At 47.9% G+C, this 26,763-nt stretch overlaps 1 protein-coding gene across 2 annotated transcripts in view; it reads right to left on the bottom strand.

Moving 5' to 3' along the window:
• The window catches only part of si:dkeyp-23e4.3 (rho GTPase-activating protein 7), a 103,457-nt gene continuing 76,694 nt past the window's right edge, over nt 1-26,763 (bottom strand). For both annotated transcript variants that reach the window (XM_055643333.1, XM_055643334.1), the window contains exons 7-14: nt 24,733-24,892; nt 21,253-21,451; nt 17,218-17,431; nt 14,667-14,781; nt 10,892-11,086; nt 8,924-9,141; nt 5,951-6,124; nt 1-3,198 (exon numbers count right to left, since the gene is read on the bottom strand). In XM_055643333.1, coding sequence (XP_055499308.1) covers nt 3,081-3,198; nt 5,951-6,124; nt 8,924-9,141; nt 10,892-11,086; nt 14,667-14,781; nt 17,218-17,431; nt 21,253-21,451; nt 24,733-24,892 — 1,393 coding nt within the window. In that variant the 3' untranslated portion in view covers nt 1-3,080. The remainder of the gene's footprint in view (nt 3,199-5,950; nt 6,125-8,923; nt 9,142-10,891; nt 11,087-14,666; nt 14,782-17,217; nt 17,432-21,252; nt 21,452-24,732; nt 24,893-26,763) is intronic.

Here is a 26,763-nt window from a genome sequence, read left to right as displayed (position 1 = left end):
TGGTGCAATTGAAGATTTATACCACATTATATACAATCCTACATTAAACAGTTGTCATTACATTTTCAATAAATGGGATAGCGAACTATTGAACATTCAGTTTACAAATGCAGTAAATATTTACATAAGTGAAGTACAAAATGTATCGATTATACATAAATAGATAAAATAGTACTTTGATTCTTAATTTTGGCAGTATGGAATAAAATTGTCATAAATCGCTTTAAATATAAATAGCTGCTATTTTTTGCCAATCCAGTATCTGCAAGGACAAGTATTTATACCACGGTTCATCCAATAACTTACTGTCATGTCTTCATGTGTAACAACTTGGGTAAAGCTAGACTTGAATTATTGATCTAAAGCTGCTCTGCATATTCCGAATTATGTACTTTTTAAACCATTCACCGCTGGCCGGAATTATTTCAAGCTGATTTGTCACAATTGGACATCGCCACTAACAAATTTAGAAAGTACCTTCTGTGTCTCCACTATAATCAGTAAACGCTGGCAGGACACAGAAACGAGCACAGTGGGCTGCAGGCAGAGTGTGCGTAACCCACTCAGCCTTTCCTTGGTTACTTTGCCTGAATTTTGTTCCATCTACAATTACTGAACAGTTTTCGAATAATCAGCCTGATTTAATGGACAAATATTTATCTTACCCACTGTGGTCACAAACTGTTGGAGATGTAAAGTGATTCACAGTTGCATGGTTCGGAAGATAATCAAGGGGCTGTCCCACTTGGACGGCAAATGTGCGTCATTTAGGCGTCACGATGAACGCATGGTGCGTATTACCAACTCGAATTAAGATGGTATGGTGACATTTTACTTTAGATCTTGTATCCTGAAGGGCCTGTCCCACTTGGGTGTCATTTGCATGTCATGTAGATGGCGCGCAAAGATTTTGTACGTCCCGAAATCCTGTGGTGATGTAGGCAGTGATGCTCGGTCGCGCCCGGCGCCCCTGGATTTCGTGATGTACAAAATCTTTGCACGCCATCTACATGACGTGCAAATGACACCCAAGTCGGACAAGCCCTTCAGGATTCAGGATCTAAAGTAAAATGTCACCATACTATCTTAATTCGAGTTACAATCTTAACTTCAAATCTAAGTTGAGATTTTAACTTCGAATCTTAAAAAAACAAACCCAGTAACTTGTTACATTGGACAACACCAAATGTTTGACATTCTTCACGTCTAGAATTTGTTTATCTCACCCATCTTACTCAAAGCCTCTGTTGCATTCTTGTCTCACTGGTTGCCTGCCAACTAATTTGTGGATTTCCATCATTACTTTTCATTCTCCCAAGTTAATAGCACAATTAAACTACACATTTGGGACAGGCACACAAGACTTTCATTTTCTGAAGATGTAGTTTCCCCAAGTCATTAATAGTAGTCCATAAAAAGTGTACCTCTCCTGACGGGGGGGGCCTGACGGGGGGGGAATACCATGTCACTGCTAAATTAAATTAATGTTACGGCCACATTAATGAAGTTTTTAATCTTGTATGTGATAACGAGTAACTGCCGAATAAAACAGAAGACCTCCAGCTTCATTGCTTAGTGACATTAGTCAAAGTTAATGCAGATAGACCAGACGGCCCTTCAGACTATGACACCCTGCTTAATGAAAGGAATTGCGTTATTGGCTTTACCAATGTATAATGTGTACTCAAATCTCCAAAGCAAACGTAGTGGATTGCTAAATTAGCACATTTCAGAGATGGGGGTCGGGGAAACGGGACAAGTTAAAATATTTACGGGGACCGACCGCGGTGGATTTTCTGAGCCACAATTAATTACTCATTGAGAATAAGTTTCAATTATAAAAGTGCTAAGTTCTTAGCATCTTTTCTCATGTGTAGAGATTAAATCGTGCCAGCAGAGACGGTGTTCTCTGTGGGTTTAGTGATAAGCTAAGAGTCAAAAGGCTAGGTTTTAGATATTGATTGGGAGGGCAACAGGTCTCAGCCTCCTGAGGAAGCTCAGGGCTTCTGCCATGACCTTTCTCTCTCTCTCTCTCTCCCTCTGATAAGACCATGTTCAACATTCTTGCACAAGACCAGGACGACAGCAAGTGACCAGCGTTACAAGCGGGCAGTTTGCGATGAGGATCACTGGCAAACTCCTGACCAACTATCTGCAACTGGAATGACTTCCCATTGAATACCAAAACAAGTTGGAAGAAATGCTACCACACTGGGTGTGGGGAGTGCTCACAAGTGCTTGGGACAATGAGGTTCGAACTCCTGACCAACTATCTGTAACTGGAGTGATTTCAATATTTACCATTGGGGAGTTGGAAGAAACGCAATAGGCACAAGGTGGGGGAACTGGGCCACCACAACCTACAAGCACTTGGGACAAAGTTTGCGACGAGGATCGTGTGCCAATCCCTGACCAACTGTCCGTAACTCGAGTGATTTCAATATTTCCCTTTGGATAACCGAAACAAGTTGGAAGAATTGCTACTGCACTGCAAACGGGGCGGGGGGAATGGATGGACAACCTACACGCACTTGGGACAACGTTTCACCATCAATACGCTCCAGTTAGTCACAGGTGTTACCTGATGCTTTGAAGAAAAGACACCCACGATCTTCAAAACTGAACCGAGCACGCGTCTCTTTACCTCCCCAGCCACCAGCCCTCCCCTCCCCCCCCCCCCCCCTCCATCTCCCAACCACCTGTTGTCCAGAAACAGCCCAGCAAATTAAAAACCAGTGTTAAACCCGCTGGGATCACACCTATGGAGGCCCCTCTCTTGCAATGATCATTGTTGTTTTTCCACGATTTTCTGGCATGCATTTTTCAAAAACACATTTGCACATTGGTTTAACCATTTTCGCAACCAAGCCATTAAAGTGAATAGCATTTCCATCATGAAACGTAGAAAATAAGGGAAACTAGGTAAACATTTCAGTTCTGAAGAGGAAAAATAAAATCCTGGACCCAAATCATTAAAGAGTTTCTTCCTCCCTGGATGCTGCCTGGCCAGCTGCGTATCTCCAGCATTTTCCGATTCGAATTCAGATTTCCAGCATCTGCGGTTCTTTCAGATTACATGCTCATATATTTGTTTCTCGAAGTTCAGTGTCGGGCGCACTGAAGGAATCTCTAATCTTGAGGAGTTCAGCAGCGCAGCGATAACCGAATACTTTGTTGTACCATTCTGGAGTCCGGCCTCTGTAAAGAGAGCAGAGGGGCAGAGTGAAACTGATGTAGCATCGCTAACAAGGCAGAATGGCCCAAGCTTATACGGCATGTTGACAACTCAGAAAGTGAGATAGCATGGAAGCAGGCCCTTCAGCCCGACTTGCCCACCCCGACCAGCATGCCCCATCTACATTAGTCTGGCCCATATCCCTCTAAACCAGGGGTGGGCAACCTTGTTCTGCATAGGGGCCGGGACGCACGTGAGCAGATGGCGGGCCACACCTATCACGTGTACACATGGATCCCGCCCCGGATGGCAGGAATCAAATCACGTGTTCACAGAAGGTGCCCGGCCGTGCCGGCGGCTTTGCGCAGGATGCGGAACAGCTGGAGCTCGGCGCTCGGCCACTCTCAGCGCTCAGCGGGCCGGATTATTACGGGAAAAAGAATCCGCCTGAGGGCCGGATGATTTTGGCATAGGGGCCGCTTCCGGCCCAGGGGCCGTAGTTTGCCGACCCCTACTCTAAACCTATCCTATCCATATATCTGTAAATGTTTTTTGAACTTTGCGATAGCACCTGCCTCAACTACCTCCTCCAGCAGCTCGTTCCATACACCCACCACCCTTTGTGCAAAGGTTACCCTTCAGGTTCCTATTAAATCTTTCTCTCCCCCTTCACCTTAGACCTATGGTTCCAGATTCCCCTACTCTGGGTAAGAGACTGTGTGCTTACCCAATCTATTCCTCTCATGATTTTGTACACCTTTATAAGATTACCTCTATAACATCTCTATAAGATAACTCGGAGGGAATTGCATTACCTATTGCACACCTATTTTAAGTTACATCAGAGGGGATGATTGTCTGAGGATGAATATCTTTTCCAGTTCAAACATGCTTGTATTTTTACTTGCCATTTAAAATCCAACATCTGTGAGCTACAACAAATTGTTTGAATCTGCCACAGTGCAATATTGTCACGGCAATAGACAATAGGTGCAGGAGTAGGCCATTCGGCCCTTCGAGCCAGCACCGCCATTCAATGCGATCATGGCTGATCATCCCCCAATCAGTACCCCGTTCCTGCCTTCTCCCCATATCCCCTGACTCCGCTATTTTTAAGAGCCCTATCTAGCTCTCCCTTGAAAGTATCCAGAGAACCTGCCTCCACTGCCCACTGAGGCAGAGAATCCCACACTCACAACTCTCTGTGAGAAAAAGTGTTTCCTCGTCTCCGTTCTAAATGGCTAACCCCTTATTCTTAAATGCTTATTACCCCTTATCCTTAAATAGCGACAGCAGCCCATCTTCCTTGGTTACTAATAAATTCAACAAAGGTTTAAGAGCAACTCAGCGAGTCAGGCAGCATGTCTGGAGAACTTGAACATGCTGCCAGACTTGCTGAGTTACTCCAGCATTGTCTTTTTGGGTAAAAAAAACTGCAGTTCCTTGCGACTACAAAAACGGTGACAAAAGGTGGCATATAGCTTTAAAAATACATCTAATGGAGTGGGGAGGCCCCATAATCCTATTTGACACTGGAGAGAGTCACAGAGCACAGGAACAGGCCCTTCGGTCCAACTCAGCCATGCCAACCCTTAGATGCCACATCTAAGTTTAGTGACACAGCATGGAAACCCACCAAGTGCACGGCAACTAACAATGACTCCACACACGTGCTCAACCCAACACACTCCAGGGACAATTTACACAAACCGATTAACCTACAAACCCGCACGTCTTTGGAGTGCGGGAGGAAACCGCAGCACCCGGTGAAAACCCACGCAGGTCACGGGGAGAACGTGCAAACTCCGTACGGACAGCACCGGTGGTCAGGATCGAACCGGAGTTTCTGGTGCTGTGAGGCAGGGACTCTATATCGCTGTGGCACCGTAAGCTGCCCTAAGCTAGTGCCACTTGTCACATTTGACCCGTGGCCCTCCAAACCTTTCCTGTCTACAAACTGTCTTTTAAATACTATTATAGAACCTTTCTCAAAGACTACCTTCGGCAGACTGGGCGATCGTTTCGCAGAACACCTTCGCTCAGCCCGCCTGAACCAACCTGATCTCCCGGTTGCTGGACACTTTAATTCTCCTTCCCATTCCCACACAGACCTTTCTGTCCTGGGTCTCCTCCATTGTCAGAGTGAGGCTAAACGCAAATTGGAGGAACAGCATCGCATATTTCGCTTGGGCAGCTTACAGCCCAGTGGTGTGAATATTGATTTCTCTCACTTCAGGTAGCCCCGACATTCCCACTCTCTCTATCCCTCCCCCACCCAAGTCGCACCAGCTTCTTGTTCTCACCCAACAAACAGCGAACAATGGCCTGTTTCCTTTTTCATCGTAACTTTTTTGCATATCTCTCATTCATTGTTCTTTATCTCTCTACATCACCGTCTATATCTCTCGTTTCCCTTATACTGAACCAGTCTGAAGAAGGGTCTCGACCCGAAATGTCACCCTTTTCTTCTCACCAGATATGCTGCCTGTCCCACTGAGTTACTCCAGCACTCTGTGAAACGTCACCTATCCATGTTCTCCACAGATGCTGCCTGACCCGCTCAGTTACTCCAGCACTCTGTGAAACGTCACCTATCCATGTTCTCCACAGATGCTGCCTGACCCGCTGAGTTACTCCAGCACTCTGAAACGTCACCTATCCATGTTCTCCACAGATGCTGTCTGACCCGCTGAGTTACTCCACCACTGTGTGACTTATAGATTGACACTGGGCCACATCCAAATTCGTTCCTCTGCCTCTGAATTATTTACTTACCTTGTGTCTATTCGACAGATGTGAGAGAGTTTCGATCTTGAGGCTCCCACAGGTTCTATGTGATACTGAGATGTGATGACATTTGCTTGGACTCCTTGCAAAGGAAGATCTTTGGCATCCACAGATGTGGCAGCTAACACACACAATCCAGTTTGGGAATCAGTCTGCCAGGTTCTGAAGGACAATCAAAGCAGAGTTAAAGTTAGGATTAATACAAGTTCACAAGACTGAGAACCGTGTACATTATTTATATATATCAGGAGACAAAAGTTAGTTTTGAAGTTTGTGTGTGGACACACACACAAATATATACACGCACACACTCATATACATACACGCGTACACACATATACACACGCACACACATACACGCACACATGTATATGCACACACTCATATAGATACACGCAAACACACATACATGCACACATGTACACACACACACATGCACAAACATACACGCATACATATACACGCACACACATGTATACATATACGCGCACACACGCAAACACACACGCGCGCACATGCATACATAAACACACACATACATACATGCACACACACGCATACATATACACGTACACACATACACGCATATACACATATAAATGCTTCCATTCAAATCTAACTTTTGTCTCTTGATCCCAGGTTCTTGGAGAAAAGCAACATTTCATTGGAAGACCATGTGTGTGTTGCATTGTAGTGATGTGATCAATTATAGAATATTTATTTGTGGCATCAATAACTAATCATTCAAACGCAGAGGGAACTTGCTACGATGCCACTGTGGGGGGCTATGCCTGTACACTATGGAGAGCAAATGTCTGTTTAAGATATTGGTTTATTATTGCCACATGTACTTTTGTCTGTGTATTATCAGATCATACTATTCACAAGTACAATCAAGCCAAACGCAGAGTCATTTAGCATGGAAACAGGCCCTTCGGCCCAACTTGTCCGTTCCGACATGTGCAAGCAGTAGTGCAAATAGAAAAATACCAGAGTGAGGAACATATAGTGTTACAGTCACAGAGAAAAGGTGCGATGTCCGCAATGAGGTAGGTTGGAAGATCGGGTCTACACCCTCGTTTATGGAATCATCATTCAGAAGCCTGATAAGTGGGGCGGTCACGGTGGCGCAGCCGTAGAGTTGCTGCCTTACGTTGAATGCAGCGCCGGAGACTGGGGTTCGATCCCGACTACGGGCACTGTCTGTACCCAGTTTGTACGTTCTCCCTGTGACCTGCGTGGGTTTTCTCCGAGATCTTTGGTTTCTTCACACACTCTAAAGATGTGCAGGTTTGCAGGATAATTGGTTTGGTAAATGTAAAAATTGGGATCGCTGGTCGGCACGGACCCGGTGGGCTTGAAGGGCCTGTTTCCGTGGTGTATCTCTAAAACTGAAACAGCGGGGAAGAAGCTGCTTCTGAATCTGGCAGGGTGTGATTTCAAGCTTTTGTCTCTTCTGTCCCGAGGGGAGAGGGGAGAAGAGGAAATAACCAGATTGAAAAAGGTCCTTGGTAATGTTGCTTGCTTTCCCAAGACAGCGTGAAGTGTAAATCAAAAAGTTATGAAATCATAAAACTTGCTCGGGGCAATGAATCATTTTACAAAAAACAACACACAAAGAGCATGGACTGGGCGGCGTTTCGGGTCAGGACCCTTCTTCAGATTGATTGTAGTGGGTTGGGGAGAAGGCTGGAAGACAGATGGGGCAGGACAAAGTGGGTGAGTGATAGGTGGGTACAGTTGGTGGGGGGGGGGAGGGAGATGCGATTGGAAGTTGGTTGGACAAAAGCCAGAGATGAAGGCATAATGTGCGAGAGAAGGCGTGAGGTGTGAACTCTGTGCCACAGAAGGTAGTTGAGGCCACAGTTCATTGGCTATATTTAAGAGGGAGTTAGATGTAGCCCTTGTGGCTAAAGGGATCAGGGGGTATGGAGAGAAGGCAGGTACAGGATACGGAGTTGGATGATCAGCCATGATCATATTGAATGGTGGTGCAGACTCGAAGGGCCGAATGGCCTACTCCTGCACGTATATTTTCTATGTCGACCCTTCTATGTGAAGGTGGAGGAAGGAATTGAATGTGTGGGGAGGGATGAGAATATGAGCTGAATAATAAAGGGGGGGATTAGGTGGGGGGGTCTGGGGGGTATTTTCTATGTCGATGTTTTCTATGGGGGGAAGGGGGGGGGGGGGAAGGGGAGAAATGGGTGCAAATCCTGCGTGGGGTTCATGGAAGGGGGGGGGGGGGGGGGGGGGGGGAGGAGGACAAGGTCGTTTGTCGGTAAAGTCTGATGAAGGCTCTCGCCTCAAACCGTCACTTATTCCTTCTCTCCAGAGATGCTGCCAGACCCACTGAGTTACTCCAGCTTTGTGTGTCCACCTTTGGTGCAAACCAGCGTCCGCAGTTCCTTCTTACATGTTGTTTGTCGGCAGCAGGCACGGAAATCGCTATCAAAACATGGGGGGGGGACACACATTTTCTAGGCGGCCACGCGCGCGCGTATGCGCACACATACGTGAAGCTTCGGCCATGGGCCCTGTGGACAGTAACATCGGGAGCTGACCTGGTTGGTGACCGACTGCGAACTCCAGCAACAGCAGCTTCGTCCGCCCCGAATCGTGGGGCTTTCATCGGCCGACGGGGACTTCAACATTGGGAGCCTCAATCGCCTCGATGCAGCGGTTTGATTTTAAGCCGCGCCGGGCGATGAAAGGCCCCGCGAACTGGCCAATTCAGCCCTTAGAAAACCTCTGATAAAGTCCGGATTACAAAACATGGGGGAGTGGATTGTCCCCCACCTCTCAAAGCAGGGCCCCCACTGTCCCCCCCAGGATTTCCGCCCCCCTGGTAGGCAGGTTACCTAAACTTGGAGGTCAACCCTTTCTGCGATAGCACGACACTGGATTTCCACTCTCTGAGAAAACTGCTAAATGACACTCGGGTTTTCGAAGGCCGCTCACCTCAAAACAACGTAATCTCTGTGTGGGTGGGGGAAGGTGCTTCTGATGGTGTGGTGATATATCTCAGTCTCATCGCCCAGTGTCTCGACCACCTTCGAGTGGAGCAGGTCTTTCTCCCAAAGCTGGTGGTCCCGCAGTAGACGGTTCAGTATCTCCCCCGGTGACTTCTCCACATCAACGGACACTTTCCACAAGCGCAAAGGATGATTGTCGTCCATCTGAAAACAGACGCACGTCACGCCATCAATGACGAAGAGAATCAGCTCAGTTTAAGTTTATCGTTATGTGTACCGATTCATTCATTGATTCATCATCGTTGCACACATTTGACAATAGACAATACGTGCAGGAGTAGGCCATTCGGCCCTTTCGAGCCAGCACCGCCATTCAATGGGATCATGGCTGATCATCCCTAATCAATACCCCGTTCCTGCCTTCTCCCCATATCCCCTGACCCCGCTATCTTTAAGAGCCCTATCTAGCTCTCTCTTGAAAGTATCCAGAGAACCGGCCTCCACCACCCTCTGAGGCAGAGAATTCCAGACTCACAACTCTCTGTGGGAAAAAGTGTTTCCTCATCTCCGTTCTAAATGGCTTACCCCTTATTCTTAAACTGTGTGTGGCCCCTGGTTCTGGACTCCCCCAACATCGGGAACATGTTTCCTGCCTCTGGCGTGACCAACCCCTTAATAATCTTATATGTTTCAATAAGATCCCCTCTCATTAGCGACGCAGTGGCGCTGGTTTCTGACAGGAACGGTGACAGACGCACCACACATCTCCGTCCTCCAGTTCCTGCGGACTTCCGCCGCTGGAAGTACAGGATGTTGGTGTGTGTGTGTGTGTGTGTGTGTGTGTGCTTTATCATCATTCCTTACAATGCCATGTACGACAGTGATCGCAACTTCTACTGAAGTGTGGGTGGCCGTTGGCTCGCTAGGAGCTCATCCGCCCCTTTGACAGGTCTTGTTTTTGGTCCTGCTGGGGGTCCACAGCCCCCTCCTCATCTGGCAAACCAGGTGTGGGAGACGGTTTAGTCGCCGACTATTCGACCATGGAGCAGGTAGCGCGGGATTACATGGTACCCGTGGTGGGGGTCACAGTGTAAATCTTTAGTTGCGTGCTATCCAGTCAGTGGAAAAGACAATACATACTTACAATTGAGCCGCTTACACTGTACAGACACATGATCAGCAAATGTTTTAAAGTTTAGATGTACAGCGCTGAAACAGGCCCTTCGGCCCCACCGAGTCCGAACTGACCAGCGATTCCCGCACATTAACACTATCCTACACACAAACACAAGGGACTATTTACATTTAATTTATACCAAGCCAATTAACCTACAGACCTGCACGTCTTTGGAGTGTGGGAGGAAACCGAAGATCTTGGCGAAAACCCACGCAGGTCACGGGGAGAATGTACAAAACTCCGTACAGACAGCGCCCGTAGTCGGGATCGACCCCAGATCTCTGGCGCTGTGAGGCAGCAACTCTACCGCTGCGCCACCGTGCCGTACTGAATATCATAGTTAAAGCAAGAAGTGTTTGCCGTCGGTCGGTCGGCAGCCCGGCCAGGTGTCTGACCTTCGCTTACCGCCGACACCACCACCCTTCCTTCTCGTGGCCGATCATCGGTTCATGGGATGGACGGGGCGCTGGACTTTGAGCGCCACGTCGCGCGGCCCCTGGGCCAAAACTCCTCAGCTGGCCCCGCCGGCTGGGCTTTGCGTGCAGTCCAGCACCCGGGGCCAACTCACCATTCACCCAGCCACGGCCCAGTCGGTCTACGAATTGCCGTCGGGAATTTGTCCCTCATTTTGACCTTTTGTCCCTTATTTGGGAGTGAGAACGTTGACCACCCTACTTGGTAACAGGTAACAATAAAGTCTATTGGTCTTCACACCTTAATCTGTCCGTTTCTAAAAGAGTCGTGCAGTGTTGACATGAAACTGTGGCCATTGCTTACCTTCTTGTATGCGATCTCTACATGTTCCAATCCACAGCAACTGACCCAGCTTCTAAACTTCTCCTTCGCTTCCTTCAGGAGGCCCAGGGATGAGTTGGTCAGTGCCGTCTTGACATGCCGATGCCACTCAGCGTCGTGCAATCCATGGACACGCTGACTGTAGCTCACGTTTCTCCCAGCCCACTGCTCAGGGACCTGGAAAGGACAAAGAATGAACGTCAGAGAAACTGCAGATGCTGGAATCTTGCAGAAAAGCGCAGAGAGGCCGGAGGAACTCTGCGGGTCCGGCAGCATCTGGGTGGAGGTGACGTTTCTGGTCAGGGCCCCTCAGACCAGACGGTGGTGAACTGCCACCTGCTCATCCTCCTCCGCAGAGGCTGCCGGACTAGCCGAGTTCCTCCAGCACTTTGGGTTTTGCTCAACAAATGTAATTTCCTTGGCGAACACCTAAATTCAAGAGTCAAGTGTGTTTTATTGTCATATGTCCCGGATGGGACAATGAAATTCTTACTTGGTGCAGGACAACGGAATATGTGAACGTTGTATATAATGGGAAAAAAAAGAAAAAGTTCAATAAATAAGAAATATTGAATGGCGGTGCAGGCTCGAAGGGCCTACTCCTGCACCTATTTTCTATGTTTCTAAATACAGTACTAATAACAAATAATAATATAGTCTTTTGCAGTTCTGAGCTCATAGTTTATTTGCTGTTGAAGATTGTTTCCGATGTTGGGGAAGTCCAGAACTAGGGGTCACAGTTTAAGGATAAGGGGGAAATCCTTACCCCTCAGATTCCTAGTAAATCTTTACCCCTTCACCTTAAACCCATGTCTTCTGGTCCTCGATTCCCCCTACTCTGGGCATCTACCCTGGGATTCCTGGGATGTCAGGACTGTCTTATGAAGAAAGACTGGATAGACTTGGTTTATACTCTCTAGAATTTAGGAGATTGAGAGGGGATCTTATAGAAACTTACAAAATTCTTAAGGGGTTGGACAGGCTAGATGCAGGAAGATTGCTCCCGATGTTGGGGAAGTCCAGGACAAGGGGTCACAGCTTAAGGATAAGGGGGAAATCCTTTAAAACCGAGATGAGAAAAACATTTTTCACACAGAGAGTGGTGAATCTCTGGAACTCTCTGCCACAGAAGGTAGTTGAGACCACAGTTCATTGGCTATATTTAAAAGGGAGTTAGATGTGGCCCTTGTGGCTAAAGGGATCAGGGGGTATGGAGAGAAGGCCGGTACGGGACACTGAGTTGGATGATCAGCCATGATCATATTGAATGGCGGTGCAGGCTCGAAGGGCCGAATGGCCTCTACTCCTGCACCTATTTTCTATGTTTCTATGCTGTGTTTAATAGCCTGATGGCTGTGGGGAAGAAGCTAAAAGCCATGTTAATAAAAAGGCTATTTGAGGTGGGGGTTGGGTGCAGAGGAGAAAGGCCAGTGATGGGAGGAAAAGCAAATGATTTAATCATTAAATTTCCCAGCAAATGAAGCAAAATTCCTGAAGAAATTCCTGAATTCATTCATTTCCTGTCTCACATGGATGCAGGAACAGTATCACTAACTCCAGCTCAACAGAGATTTCACTCTGGCTTAAAAAAAACCCCAATTCACTTAGGACTTCAATGATGTCATTAAGACTTTTAATGATATAATTACGTCCTTTAATAAAGCAAATACGAATTTTTGAACATTTGGACAGATGTATGGATAAGAAGGGTTTCGAGACAAGGCAAGGCAGCGCCTTTACCACCTCAGGCAATTGAGGAAATTCAGAGTGTCTCCGAGGATCCTCCAGTGCTTCTACGCAGCAGCGGTGGAAAGCATCTTGTCCGGGAACATTACCATCTGGTTTGGGAATTGCTCTGGCAAGGACAAGAAGGCTCTGCAGAGAGTAGTGCGTTCGGCCGAACACACTATGGGAACTTCACTTGCCCCCCTGCAGGAACTATACATCAGGAGGTGCAACTCCAGAGCCAACAATATCATGAGATACCCCTGCAACGGACTGTTCCAGCTGCTACGGTCAGGCAAACGCCTCCGTTGCCATGCGGTGAGAACGGAGAGGTTGAGAAGGAGTTTCTTCCCAGAGGCAATTCGGACTGTATGGGACGCCTATCTCACCAGGGACTAACTTTACTGAACGTTTTTCCTTCCATTATTTATTATGTAAAGGTATATGTGTGTTATGATTGTGTTTATAGGTTGTTTGTCTTTTTGTACAAAAGTCCGCAAGCATTGCCACTTTCATTTCACTGCACATCTCGTATGTGTATGTGACAAATAAACTTGACTTGACTTGACTTGAGAGATATGGGTCATATACAAGTGAATGGGACCAGCCCTGTTTGCAAAGTGATTTTACCAGAATGATCCCAGCAATGAGTGGGTTAGCATGTGATGAGCGTTTGACCGCACTGGGCCTGTACTCGCTGGAGTTTAGAAGGTTGAGGGGGACACCTCACTGAAGCGTACAGAATAATGAAAGGCATGGACAGAGTGGATGTGGAGAGGATGTTTCCACTGGCAGGAGAGTCTAGGACCAGAGGGCACTCTGAGAAAGGAGGTGAGGGGGAACTTCTTGAGTCAGTGGGTAGTTAATCAGTGGAACTCAGTGTGGAGGTGATGTCAGTGGATATTTTTAAGGCAGAGATTCCTTTGGTTTATTTAGGTTTCATTCGCAAGAAGAAGATATGTCACCACCAGCGTCTTGTACCGTTGCAGAAAGACTTCCTCACATTTGTACTGCAAACCTCTTGAAATAAAAGCCAATATTCGGGTTCACTTTCCTATTTATCTGCTCTCCCATCTACTAACCTTCCGCATTGCATGTGTGAAGATTTTAGTGCTGTACCCCACTGCAGAATATTTCCATGTTGTATCACTCTTTCTTCCAAATGTAGCAATTTCACATTTTCCACATTATTCTCCATTTGCTGAACTTTTCCCCATTCACTTAACCTACTAATATACCTCTGTGAACTGTTTGGCTCCTTCTCTCAGTTTGCCTCCCACTGGGTGGAAAAGTGTTTCCTCATCTCCGTTCTAAATGGCTTACCCCTTATTCTTAAAGGGGTGACAGGTACATGGATAGGACAGGTTTAGAGAGGGATATGGGCCAAACGCAGGCAGGTGGGAGTAGTGTAGTTGGGGGTACACAAAAAAGCTGGAGAAACTCAGCGGGTGCAGCAGCATCTATGGAGCGAAGGAAATAGGCGACGTTTCGGGCCGAAACCACATGTTGGGCTGAAGGGCCCGTTTCCACGTTGCATGACTCTGAATAAAATTATTCAAGTGCAAATAATAATTAAATTGAGAATGAATTAGAAGGATGAGAGGGCATCTCATTGAGACATACAAGATTATTAAGGGTTTGGACATGCTAGAGGCAGGAAACATGTTCCCGATGCTGGGGGAGTCCAGAACCAGGGGCCTCAGTTTAAGAATAAGGAGTAAGCCATTTAGAACGGAGACGAGGAAGCACTTTTTCTCACAGAGATTTGTGAGTGTGGAATTCTCTGCCTCAGATGGCGGTGGAGGCCGGTTCTCTGGATATTTTCAAGAGAGAGCTAGATAGGGCTCTTAAAGATAGCGGAGTCAGGGGATATGGGGAGAAGGCAGGAACGGGGTACTGATTGGGGATAATCAGCCATGATCACATTGAGTGGCGGTGCTGGCTCAAAGGGCCGAATGGCCTACTCCTGCATCTATTGCCTATTGAATTTCACAACAAGCAAAATGGTTCGGGTTTACAGATGCTTATTTACCAGGAAGAGTTGACTGCACTCTGCAATCATGTGCGCCAACCCTTGTGTGGCTGCCAGGTTTTCACTCAGATCCCGCTGGTCTGGCTTGCCCAGACTGTATTTCCGCTGGCCCACCCTAGAGAGAGAGACGAGAAAATAAAATTAACTTTCCAAAATTCCTCTCCGGTTAGCTGGTGTTATCCATTGATGGTGGACATAACATTTAGTACAAGGAAAGAAAAAAAACCCTATCTCACAGCCTCCCTCCAGTCCAGCAGAGACGTGTAACTATCAGGAGACGGCAGGCGGCAAGTCTCCAGCCAGCGTTTCAGGCGGCTTTGAAGTCAGGCCAGATAAAATGAAAGAGCCTCTTTATCTGCAATTATTATATTCAAAGCTGTTCCTCTCTGCGGGAGATAACTCAACATTCTCTCTCTTGCGAGCGGCTGCAATCAGTGAGCAGTGGAAACTGGGACAGAACCAGCCCATGCTGTGTCAGAACACACACCACAGGCCACTCGACAGCTACAAGCACATATCAGCTGGAGGTAGACAAAAGTGCTGGAGAAACTCAGCGGGTGCAGCAGCATCTATGGAGCGAAGGAAATAGGCGACGTTTCGGGTCGAAACCCTTCTTCAGACTGAAGTCTGAATCAGTCTGAAGAAGGGGGTCGGCCCGAAACGTCGCCTATTTCCTTCGCTGCCTAGATACTGCTGCACCCGCTGAGTTTCTCCAGCACTTTTGTCTTCCTTCGATTTACCAGCATCTGCAGTTCTGTCTTAAACAACATATCAGCTGGATCAAGAAACATAGAAACATAGAAAATAGGTGCAGGAGTAGAGGCCATTCGGCCCCTTCGAGCCTGCACCGCCATTCAATATGATCATGGCTGATCATCCAACTCGGTATCCTGTACCTGCCTTCTCTCCATACCCCCTGATCCCTTTAGCCACAAGGACCACATCTAACTCCCTCTTAAATGTAGCCAATGAACTGGCCTCAACTACCTTCTGTGGCAGAGAATTCCACAGATTCACCACTCTCCTTAAACTGTGACCTCTTGTTCTGGGCTTCCCCAACATCGGGAACAATCTTCCTGCATCTAGCCTGTCCAACCTCTTAAGAATTTTGTAAGTTTCTACAAGATCCCCCCTCAATCTTCTAAATTCTAGCGAGTACAAGCCGAGTCTATCCAGTCTTTCTTCATATGAAAGTCCTGACATCCCAGGAATCAGTCTGGTGAACCTTCTCTGTACTCCCTCTATGGCAAGAATGTCCTTCCTCAGATTAGGAGACCAGAATCCTGACGTGTGTTTGCACTAGACGCCACTCCCTTTATCCTGCACTAAACGTCATTCCCATTATTTCAACAAAATACTATTCCTTTTATTTGCACTAAATGCTATCCCATTATTCCCTGTATCCCATATCTATAACACTGTGGACGGCTTATTTGGAATCAGGTCTAGCCTTTCCGCAACTGGACAGCAGGCAACAGAAAGATTTTTCACCGCAACTCGGTAAAGGCGACAATAAGCTGAGCTAAAACAAAACCCAAACTGGGTTTGCATGGTGACACGGTGGCGCAGCGGTAAAGTTGCTGCCTCACAGCGCCAGAGACCCGAGTTCGATCCTGTCTAGGGACGCGGTCTGGACGGTGTCAAGTACGTTCTCCCCGTGACCCGCGTGGGTTATCTCCGGGTGTTCCGGGTTCTTCCCACACTCCAAAGACGTGCAGGTTTGTAGGTTAATTGGCTTCAGTAAATAATTGTAAATTGTCCCTAGTGTGTGTAGGGTGGCGCTAGTGTACACGGGGTGATCGCTGGCCGGCGTGGACTCAGTGGGCCGAAAGGGCCCGATTTCGCCCGCTAGATGCAGGAAAAATGTTCCCAATGTTGGGCGAGTCCAGAACCAGGGGCCACAGTCTTAGAATAAAGGGGAGGCCATTTGAGACTGAGGTGAGAAAAAACTTTTTCACCCAGAGAGTTGTGGAATTTGTGGAATTCCTTGCCACAGAGGGCAGTGGAGGCCAAGTCACTGGATGGATTTGAGAGAGAGTTAGATAGAGCTCTAGGGGCTAGTGGAGTCAAGGGATATGGGGAGAAGGCAGGCACGGGTTATTGATTGGCGATCAGCCATGATCGCAATGAATGGCGGTGCTGGCTCAAAGGGCCGAATAGAAACATAGAAATTAGGTGCAGGAGTAGGCCATTCGGCCCTTCGAGCCTGCACCGCCATTCAATATGATCATGGCTGATCATCCAACTCAGTATCCCGTACCTGCCTTCTCTCCATACCCCCTGATCCCCTTAGCCACAAGGGCCACATCTAACTCCCTCTTAAATATAGCCAATGAACTGGCCTCAACTACCCTCTGTGGCAGAGAGTTCCAGAGTGGCCTCCTCCTGCACCTATTTTCTACGTTTCTATCTCTAAACAAAACTAAATCCTACAAATCTCCATTTAATTATCCCAGAAGCTTCTCTTTATCAAATGTGAAGGTGAAAGCGTTTTCACGAGTCCACCATGTGCTCCAGCTCTCTGCTGGCCTGCAGAAAGACCAAGCCTTACCTCGAGGAAGTGCTTTCCCTTCTCAGGGTGTTGAGGTGGAAGAGGGATGGGGCCAGGCAGACGGCGAGGTTGGTGGGAGTCATTTGGTTCTCGTTGACACAAGCCACGACGTCACAGAGGAAGCACAGGAGAGACTGCAGAGCCTCACGGTTCTCATCTGGGAGGAGCAAGATGGCGGATTGGACAGCAGGTAATCGCTGGTCTGTTGGCAGATCTGCAGAGGGAGGTCAGAGAGAAGAGGCAAGAATGTTTTATTGGCATGTGTCCCAGATAGAACAATGACATTCATAATTTACAGCAGCACGACAGGATATGTAAACATAGTACGCTGTAAACAATATGGTCATTTCAGAGAGAGAAAAGGAAAAAAGTTCTGTGTGTGCGTGTACACAGTATACACACACACACACACACACACACACATACACATACAGGCGATACAGACTAAGGGACTGTGGTAACTGTGGAATCGACAGAAGGATGGAGGGTTGGGTGTGTATGCGTGCTTTGTCCGTGATATTTATTTAGTTGTTTATCTTTAATATTTTACCTTGTATGTATCGTTAGCTTTTAGAAAATGCTGCACTGACTGGCTGACATTTTAAATTTCGTTGTACATGGTTCATGTTACAATGACAATAAAGAAACTATTCTATATTCTATTCTATTCTACACATATATATAATAATAATAATAAACTGTATTACAGACTCAAGGTCCAGACAAGGGGCAACATTACATTAAAAATGCATTGCATATTAAATATCATAAATATATATAAAATCACGGTATATCACATAAAAACATCATCATTTATATTTAACAAAAACCCACAATACTTAAGTTAAAAATCCAGATTAAAAGATGATCAGTGTCCTACAACGAGACAACGATACCAGTGTCTCCACAACTGGGATTCGTAGCGTGTAGTGCTAACCCTTATGTTTGACAAGGCCACAATAAGCACATTTTTAGAGTCATTTATCCTGCAAATGAATTTATACATGTGGTGTCTTAGGATAGCTTCTAAAGTACCGACTCCTGCAGCCACAAACATATTACTGGCACTACACCATCTAGGTTGCCTTAGAAGTGTTCTCATGGCATCGTTATATGCCACCTTTAGTCTCTGCATAGTTGTACTGCATATATATATATATACACACACACACACACACACACACATGTACACACACACACACACACACACACACATATATACACACACACACACACACACACACATATATACACACACACACATATATACACACACACACACGCATATATATATACACACACACATACATATATATACACACACACACACACACCCATATATATATACGCCAACACACACATATACACACACATATATACACACACACACACACAGAACACACACAGAAACACACACACAGAAACACACACATAAACACACACATCTGTAGTGTTTTATAGCCGAATTGCTGTAAGGCCATTGTGAAGATGAATCAAAGTAGGGTCGACCAGCAAGGCCGAATAATCAACCTTTCTAGCCTTCAGCAAAATCAGTTCAGTTTAGTTTATTGTCACGTGTACCGAGGTACAGTGAAAAGCTTTTGTTGCGTGCTAACCAGTCAGCGGAAAGACAATACAATGTTACAATTGAGACGTCTACAGTGTAGAGATACATAAGGGAATATCATTTAGTGCAAGGTAAAGTCCAATCAGATAGTCCCAGGGTCACCAAAGAGGTAGATAGTAGTTCAGCATTGCTCTCTGGTTGTGGTGGGATGGTTCAGTTGCCTGATAACAGCTGGGAAGAAACTGTCCCTGAATCAGGAGGTGTGTGTTTTCACACTTCTGTACCTTTTGCCTGATGGGAGAGGGGAGAAGAGGGAGTGGTCGTGGTGCGACTGGTCCTTGATGATGTTGCTGGCCTTGCCGCGGCAGATGGAGTCAGTGGAAGGGAGGATGCATTAAATGAAAGTCAGCATGTTCCGTAAACTGTGGCATGGGAGACAATGGGCTTGGAGAGAGGATGTTTAAATTAGTTTAGTACAGGGTTAGTTTAGAGATACAGCAGGTAAACAGGCCCTTCGGCCCACCGAGTCCATGCTGACCAGCGATCCCCGCACACTAGCACTATCCTACACACCAGGGACAATTTACAAATTTTACCAAAGCCAATTAACCTACAAACCTGTACAATTTACATCGGGGAGACTAAGCGGAGGTTGGGCGATCGTTTCACCGAACACCTCCGCTCAGTCCGCAACAACCTACCTGAACTCCCGGTGGCTCAGCACTTCAACTCCCCCTCCCATTCCCAATCCGACCTCTCTGTCCTGGGTCTCCTCCATTGCCAGAGTGAGCAACACCGGAAATTGGAGGAACAGCACCTCATATTCCGCCTGGGCAGCTTGCATCCTGATGGCATGAATGTTGAATTCTCCCAATTTTGCTAGCCCTTGCTGTCTCCTCCCCTTCCTTAACCCTCGAGCTTTCTCCTCCCATCGCCCTGGCCTCGGGCAACTCCTCCTCCCCCTTTTTCCTTCCTTCTCCCCCCCACCCCCCATCAGTCTGAAGAAGGGTTTCGGCCCGAAACGTCGCCTATTTTCTTCGCCCCATAGATGCTGCTGCACCCGCTGAGTTTCTCCAGCAATTTTGTGTACATTCGATCTTCCAGCATCTGCAGTTCCTTCTTGAACAACCTGTACATCGTGTGGGAGGAAACCGGAGCACCCGGAGGAAACCCACACGGTCACGGGGAGAACGTGCAAACTCCGTACAGACAGCACCCATAGTCAGAATCGAACCGGAGTCTCTGGCGCTGTAAGACATCAACTCGACCGCTGCCCCACCGTGTTACGCCCCAACTGTTGAGGAATAGGGAGGGTGCGACGGAAGAACGCCCCTAATTAGATGAACGAATGGCCAGCTGCCATTACTTTGCCAGCCTTTAACGTTGTGTATGCTTTTGAGTTAGGATCAAAAACCTCTCCCTTTCCATCCACCAACTGGAAAAAAAAAGCTACTTGTGCCTCATTAAAACTGATGGCTAGCAAGTGGCAAAAGAGATTGCATTATCCATTTCAAGAGCTGGAGGCTTCAGGCTGAGATGAAGGTTCAACCACTTAGAGAGCAGAGCAAGGCCTGGTCTTGCTCAAGAGGAACTTATCGGGAGGTTTCCACGACTGTGTCATTCACATCAAGTAACACAGGGCTCCGAGAATCACTTCACAAATTCGGGTGGCATGGTGGCGCAGCGGTAGAGTTGCTGCCTTACAGCGCCAGAGACCCGGGTTCGTTCCCGACCACTGTACGGAGTTTGTACGTTCTCCCAGAGACCTGCGTGGGTCTTCTCTGAGAACTTCGGTTTCCTCCCACACTCCAAAGATTTAAATGCTGCAGGTTTAAATAGTTTATTTGGCTGGGATCAAATGTATAAATGGCCCCTAGTGTGTGTGTGTGTGGGATAGTGTTAACGTGCGGGGATCGCTGGTCAGCGCGGACACGGTGGGCCGTAGGGCCTGCTTGCGCGCTGTATCTCTAAACTAAACTAGAAAACTAAAACCCATTGCTAAGATTTGCCTTATAGAAACTTACAAAATTCTCTTATAGAAACTTACAAAATTCTTAAGGGGTTGGACAGGCTAGATGCAGGAAGATTGTTCCCGATGTTGGGGAAGCCCAGGACAAGGGGTCACAGCTTAAGGTTAAAGAGGAAATCCATTAAAACCGAGATGAGAAGAACTTTTTTCACACAGAGAGTGGTGAATCTCTGGAACTCTCTGCCACAGAGGGTAGTTGAGGCCACAGTTCATTGGCTATATTTAAGAGGGAGTTAGATGTGGCCCTTGTGGCTAAAGGGATCAGGGGGTATGGAGAGAAGGCAGGTACGGGATACTGAGTTGGGTGATCAGCCAAGATCATATTGAATGGCGGTGCAGGCTCGAAGGGTCGAATGGCCTACTCCTGCACCTAATTTCTATGTTTCTATGTTTCTATGACAATGAGAAGTGGACGTTCCGTGGCCCGTGCAGCACTTACACTGATATATGTGAAGGAACGACTCTGAGAGCTTTGTAGTGAAGAGTGGCTCAGGGAGGTCACGGAAGTACTGCTTCACCATGTCAGCCACATCAAACGCAGACTGGCCCTCATAGCTCACACCATCAGGGCAATTCTCATTCATCTCCCGTAGTGCTTGGATCCTTGACTTCACTCCAGACTTTCTGAATAATCCAACCTAATGCACGATAAATAATTAAACATTTAAAACAGAGGACATAGGTTTGTGAGGGCGGGAGGGGGGACGGGAGGGGGGAGGAGATTTAATGGGAATCCAATGGGTAACGTTTTCACACCAGGGGCCACAGTTTCAGAATAAGGGGTAAGCCATTTAGAACAGAGATGTTGTGAGTCTTTTTCTCGCAGAGAGTTGTGAGTCTGTGGAATTCTCTGCCTCAGAGGACGGTGGAGGCCGGTTCTCTGAATACTTTTAATAGAGAGCTAGACAGGGCTCTTAAAGATAGCGGAGTCAGGGGATATGGGGAGAAGGCAGGAACGGGGCACTGATTGGGGATGATCAGCCATGATCACAATGAATGGCGGTGCTGGCTCGAAGGGCCGAATGGCCTACTCCTGCACCTCTTGCCTATGAAACGTGGTAGTTGAGGCAGGTCCTATTGCAAAGTTTAAGAAACAATTTGGCCAGGCACATGGATAGGACAAGTTTAGAGGGAAATGGAGGCAGGCGGGACTAGTGCAAGGTGGGACATGTTGGCCAGTGCGGGCAAGATGGGCCGAAGGGCCGGTTTCCACGCTGTACGACTCTGAAATGATAATGACCATCAGGTTCCACAGCGGCGCAGCGGTAGAGTTGCTGCCTTACAGCGCCATAGACCCGGGTTCAATCCCATCCTCATGTGCCCCCTGTACAGTGTTTGTACGTTCTCTCTGTGACTGTGTGGGATTCCTCCCATTGTCCCTAATGTGTAGGTACATGCTAGCGTCCGGGGGGCGTTGGTTGGCACGGACTTTGCGGGCCCTACCCCGGCTGCATCTCGAAACTCAACTAATCATGGGCTTGGCAAGGACAGTTTATTTGCAATTCCACAATCACAAGATACAAGATACAAGATACATTTAATTGTCATTTGGACCCCTTGAGGTCCAAACAAAATGCCGTTTCTGCAGCCATACATTACAAACACATAGACCCAAGACACAACATAATTTACATAAACATCCATCACATCGCTGTGATGGAAGGCCAAATAAACTTATCTCTCCACTGCACTCTCCCCCCCCCCCGATGTCAGAGTCAAAGTCAAAGCCCCCGGCTGGTGATGGCGATTGTCCCGCGGCCATTAAAGCCACGCCGGGTGGTGCAAGGTCGCACACCGGGTTCTTGATGTTAGAGCCCCCGGTGTGCGCTCGCAGAGTCCCGCGGCCATTCCAAGCCGCGCGGGGCAGTGATGTCAGGCCCCGCTCCAGGAGCTCTTCAACCCCGCAACTCGGGCGGGGGAAGTCGCCGTTGCGAGAGCCCTGAAAAGCGGTCTCCCTCCAGGGACCCGCGGGCTCCCGGTGCCGCCGTCCACAGACCTGCCGTTGGAGCCTCCGACTCTCCGGTCGGGCCGCAGCAGCAGCAGCAGCAGCAGCGCTCCTCCACCGCTCCACCCGCTCCGGACTCGGCCAGCCCCGCGACGGCGACGGTGAGTCGTAGCACCAGAGTCCCCGGCTTCTTCCTGTTGGAGGCCGCTCCTCGTTGCGGCCCCAACGACAACGGAAACCCGACGAGAAAAGGTCGGGTCTCCCGTGCAGGGAGAGATTTAAAAGTTTCCCCCTCCCTCCCACCTCACGCCCCCCACACACACACACCCCAACAAAAAAAAAATAACAAAAACTACATAAAAAAAACACAAACAGAAAATAATAAAATGCGGACAGACTGCAGAGGCCGCTGCTGACCAGAGTCGCGCCGCCCACCGGATCGAATCAGCTTATCTTCAGGAGAATACACAAAAATAGAAGCCAGTGCACCACACACCTAAACATTAGTAACAAGCACGATGCAAACCTCAAGGCTGTTCATAGGGTGGCCAACGTTCTCACTCCCAAATAAGGGACAAACGGACAAAATACGGGACAAATTCCCGACGGCAATTCATTGACCGACTGGGCCGTGTCTGGGTGAATGATGAGTTGGCCCCGTGTGCTGGACTGCACACAAAGCCCAGCAGGCGGGGCCAGCTGAGGAGTTTTGGCCCCGGGCCGCACGACATCGCGTGCAAAGTCCAGCGCCCCGTCCAACTCATGAACCGATGATCGGCCGTGAGAAGGAGGGGTGGCGGTGGTGTCGGCGGTGAGCGAAGGTCCGAAGGTCGGACAGCTGGCCGGGCTGCCGACCGACCGACGGGACCACGGGCGAGGCGCTGCTGCTGCTGCTGCGCTCCATGGGCTGCACTATGTCGGGACGGGTGAGGCGGGGCCCGATGCGGCGCTCTGACCCGACAGCTCTCTCAACCCGAGTTGTAGCAGTCAAATACGGGACAAGGGCGGTCCCGTACGGGACAAACCAATTTAGCCCAATATACGGGATGTCCCGACTAATACGGGACAGTTGGCGACCCTAGCTGTGAATCTCGCGAGTGTTCATAACAACATGGAAACAAGGCATTGGCCAACGGGTCTACGCCAAATATCGACTGTCCTGAGTCTCACTCCCTACGCACTAAGGACAATGTTGACAGAAGCCAACAAACCAGCACGTCTTTGGGATGTGGGAGGAAACCCAGGTGCCTGGAGGACCATGTGGTCACAGGGAGAATGTACCAACTCCACACAGACAGCATCAGACGGGCCAGGATCGAACCCGGGTCTCCGTTGCTATAAAGCAGCAACTCTCCCTTAAGGTACAGATAGGGTCAGGGTTATAATACTTAGGTGTGCGGTGATTTTTATTTTACAAAGCAGGTCGCATCAACGGCCAACTCAAGCAGCACTAATATATGTGCAGCGTAGGCTCACGAGACTGATCTCTGGGATGGCTGGACTGTCATATGAGGAAAGATTGAAAAGACTAGGCTTGTATTCACTGGAGTTTAGAAGGATGAGGGGATATCTTATAGAGCCATATACAGTTATAAAAAGGACTGGACAAGCTAGATGCAGGAAAAATGTTCCCAATGTTGGGCGAGTCCAGAACCAGGGGCCACACCGTCTTAGAATAAAGGGGAGGCCATTTAAGACTGAGGTGAGAAAAATCTTTTTCACCCAAACAGTTGTGAATTTGTTGAATTCCCTGCCACAGAGGGCAGTGGAGGCCAAGTCACTGGATGGATTTAAGAGAGAGTTAGATAGAGCTCTAGGGGCTAGTGGAGTCAAGGGATATGGGGAGAAGGCAGGCACGGGTTATTGATTGGGGACGATCAGCCATGATCACAATGAATGGCTCGAAGGGCCAAATGCACCTATTTTCTATGTTTCTATGCAGCAAACAAAATGCAGGAATAGAACAAAACCAACCTGGTCGAGGCAGTATGACCGCAGGAACTGCATGGCCTGCAGAACTCCTCTTGGCAACGCATGTCCTGTACGCTGGGCGTTGAGCAGCAGAGGTACCCCAAATACCACTCTGTCCTTAAAATCCGGGGCCTTTATCTTCCTGATAAACTTTGGAACAGCCCTAGGGATTCAACCAGACAGCCATTAAAACAATACGGAACGACACACCTGCCACCTGTTCTAGTCCATAGGCAGCGAGAGAGTTTTACTGTCACATGTTCTAACAGAGCAATGAAATACTTACAGCAGCACAAAATAATAAGTGAAAATGTACTCTCTCTGTGTACACACACACACACACACTGATATACAGATGCTCCTCGACTTACGACATTTCGACTTTACCATGGTGCAAAAGCGATACACATTCAGTAGAGACCGTACTTCAAATTTTGAGTTTTGATCTTTTCCCGGGCTGGCAATATGCGGTACGATACTCTCTCGTGCCGCTGGGCAACGTCAGCGAGCCGCAGCTCCCAGTCAGACACGCCATCACTAATGTAGACAACCGATAGTCTACAGCAGGGGTGGGCAACCTTGTTCTGTACAGTCGGCCACGTCTGTGAGCGGATGGAGGGCCACATCTATCACGTGTACACACGGATCCCGCTCCGGATGGCGGGCCACATCTATCACGTGTACACACGGATCCCGCCCCGGGATGGCGGGCATCAAATCACGTGCTCACAGAAGGTGGACAAAAATGCTGGAGAAACTCAGCGGGTGAGGCAGCCTCGTGTAATCCTCGCATGTCTCACCCGCTGAGCCTTAGCTTTTTCCAGCATCTGCAGTTCTTTCTTAAACGTATTCGCAGAAGGTGCGCTGCCGTGCCGGCGGCTATTTGCGCCGGATGCGGTACAGACAGAGCTCTGCGCCCGGCGGGCCGGATGATTTTGCGTTACGGGCCGCGTTCGGCCCGGGGGCCGTAGGTTGCCGACCCCTAGTCTACAGTGTACTGTGTTGCGAGCGTTTTTTGGATACAATGTATGGTGTTTTTGCATCCCATCACGTCTCCAAAACGGGGTCATCTGCATCTCCTGCTTCTGGTGAGGAGAAGGAGAGGAAGGCGATTGCTCCAGGTGAAAATAATTGACCAGCGTGAAGGCGGAAAGCCAGTAATGGCCATCGCGCGCAGTTTAGGACCATCCCAGCTACACGTGCAGATGTCCCAGTGCCATCTCCCACTATTCTCCAGCCGTATCAGAAGAGAGAGAGAGTGTTTGCGAGGTGAGGTGTATTCAATGCGTTTTCGACTTACGACATTTTCGATTTACGATGGGTTATCGGAACGTAACCCCACCGTAAGTGGAGGAGCAGCTGTAATATAATGTAACATAAACAAACATACATACACTCACACATAAATATGCAAATATATTTTATAGACACACATGCACATACACACATTTTATACACACACATACATATATACGTGTATATACACGCACACACACAGAACAAGCAAACCATAATAGTGCAAAAAGGCAAAATCAATGTCGAAGTTCAAGTCTATGCAGTTCAGAGCTTTTTTTGGAGTTTGCGATATTTAGTAGCCTGATTAGCAAAACTGATAACTAAATTTAGTTTTAAATGTTTTAACAAGTTCATCTGAGAATAATTCTGAACCTCATTTCAAAAAATAGTCACCTGTATTAATGTATAAAATTTATGTATTAAAATAAAAAATGCAGAGTGACAAAATGCTTCGCGCTTGCAGCACAGTGACCCGGGTTCGATCCTGCGGTGCTGATTGTAGGAGTTTGCTGCTCCCTGTCTATGTGAGTTTCCTCCCACATTCCAAAGACGTACATTTGTTGTATGTGTTAAATTGTCCCTCTATGCATCTACTTATAATGATCGCTGGTCGCTTGGCAAAAGGCCTGTTTCCACGCTGTTTCTCTAAACTATTGTGGGATTTAGAAGGCATTGGTCAATCTTAAGAAACATAAAGATTACAGAGGTGGCAGAGTTGGCAAATGCTTGGTGTTTGGA

Source organism: Leucoraja erinacea, chromosome 11 (assembly GCF_028641065.1).
Source record: "Leucoraja erinacea ecotype New England chromosome 11, Leri_hhj_1, whole genome shotgun sequence".
Classification (NCBI taxonomy): domain Eukaryota; kingdom Metazoa; phylum Chordata; class Chondrichthyes; order Rajiformes; family Rajidae; genus Leucoraja; species Leucoraja erinaceus.
Note: the sequence above shows the minus strand (reverse complement) of the source record. Positions and strands in the feature narration are given on the sequence as shown.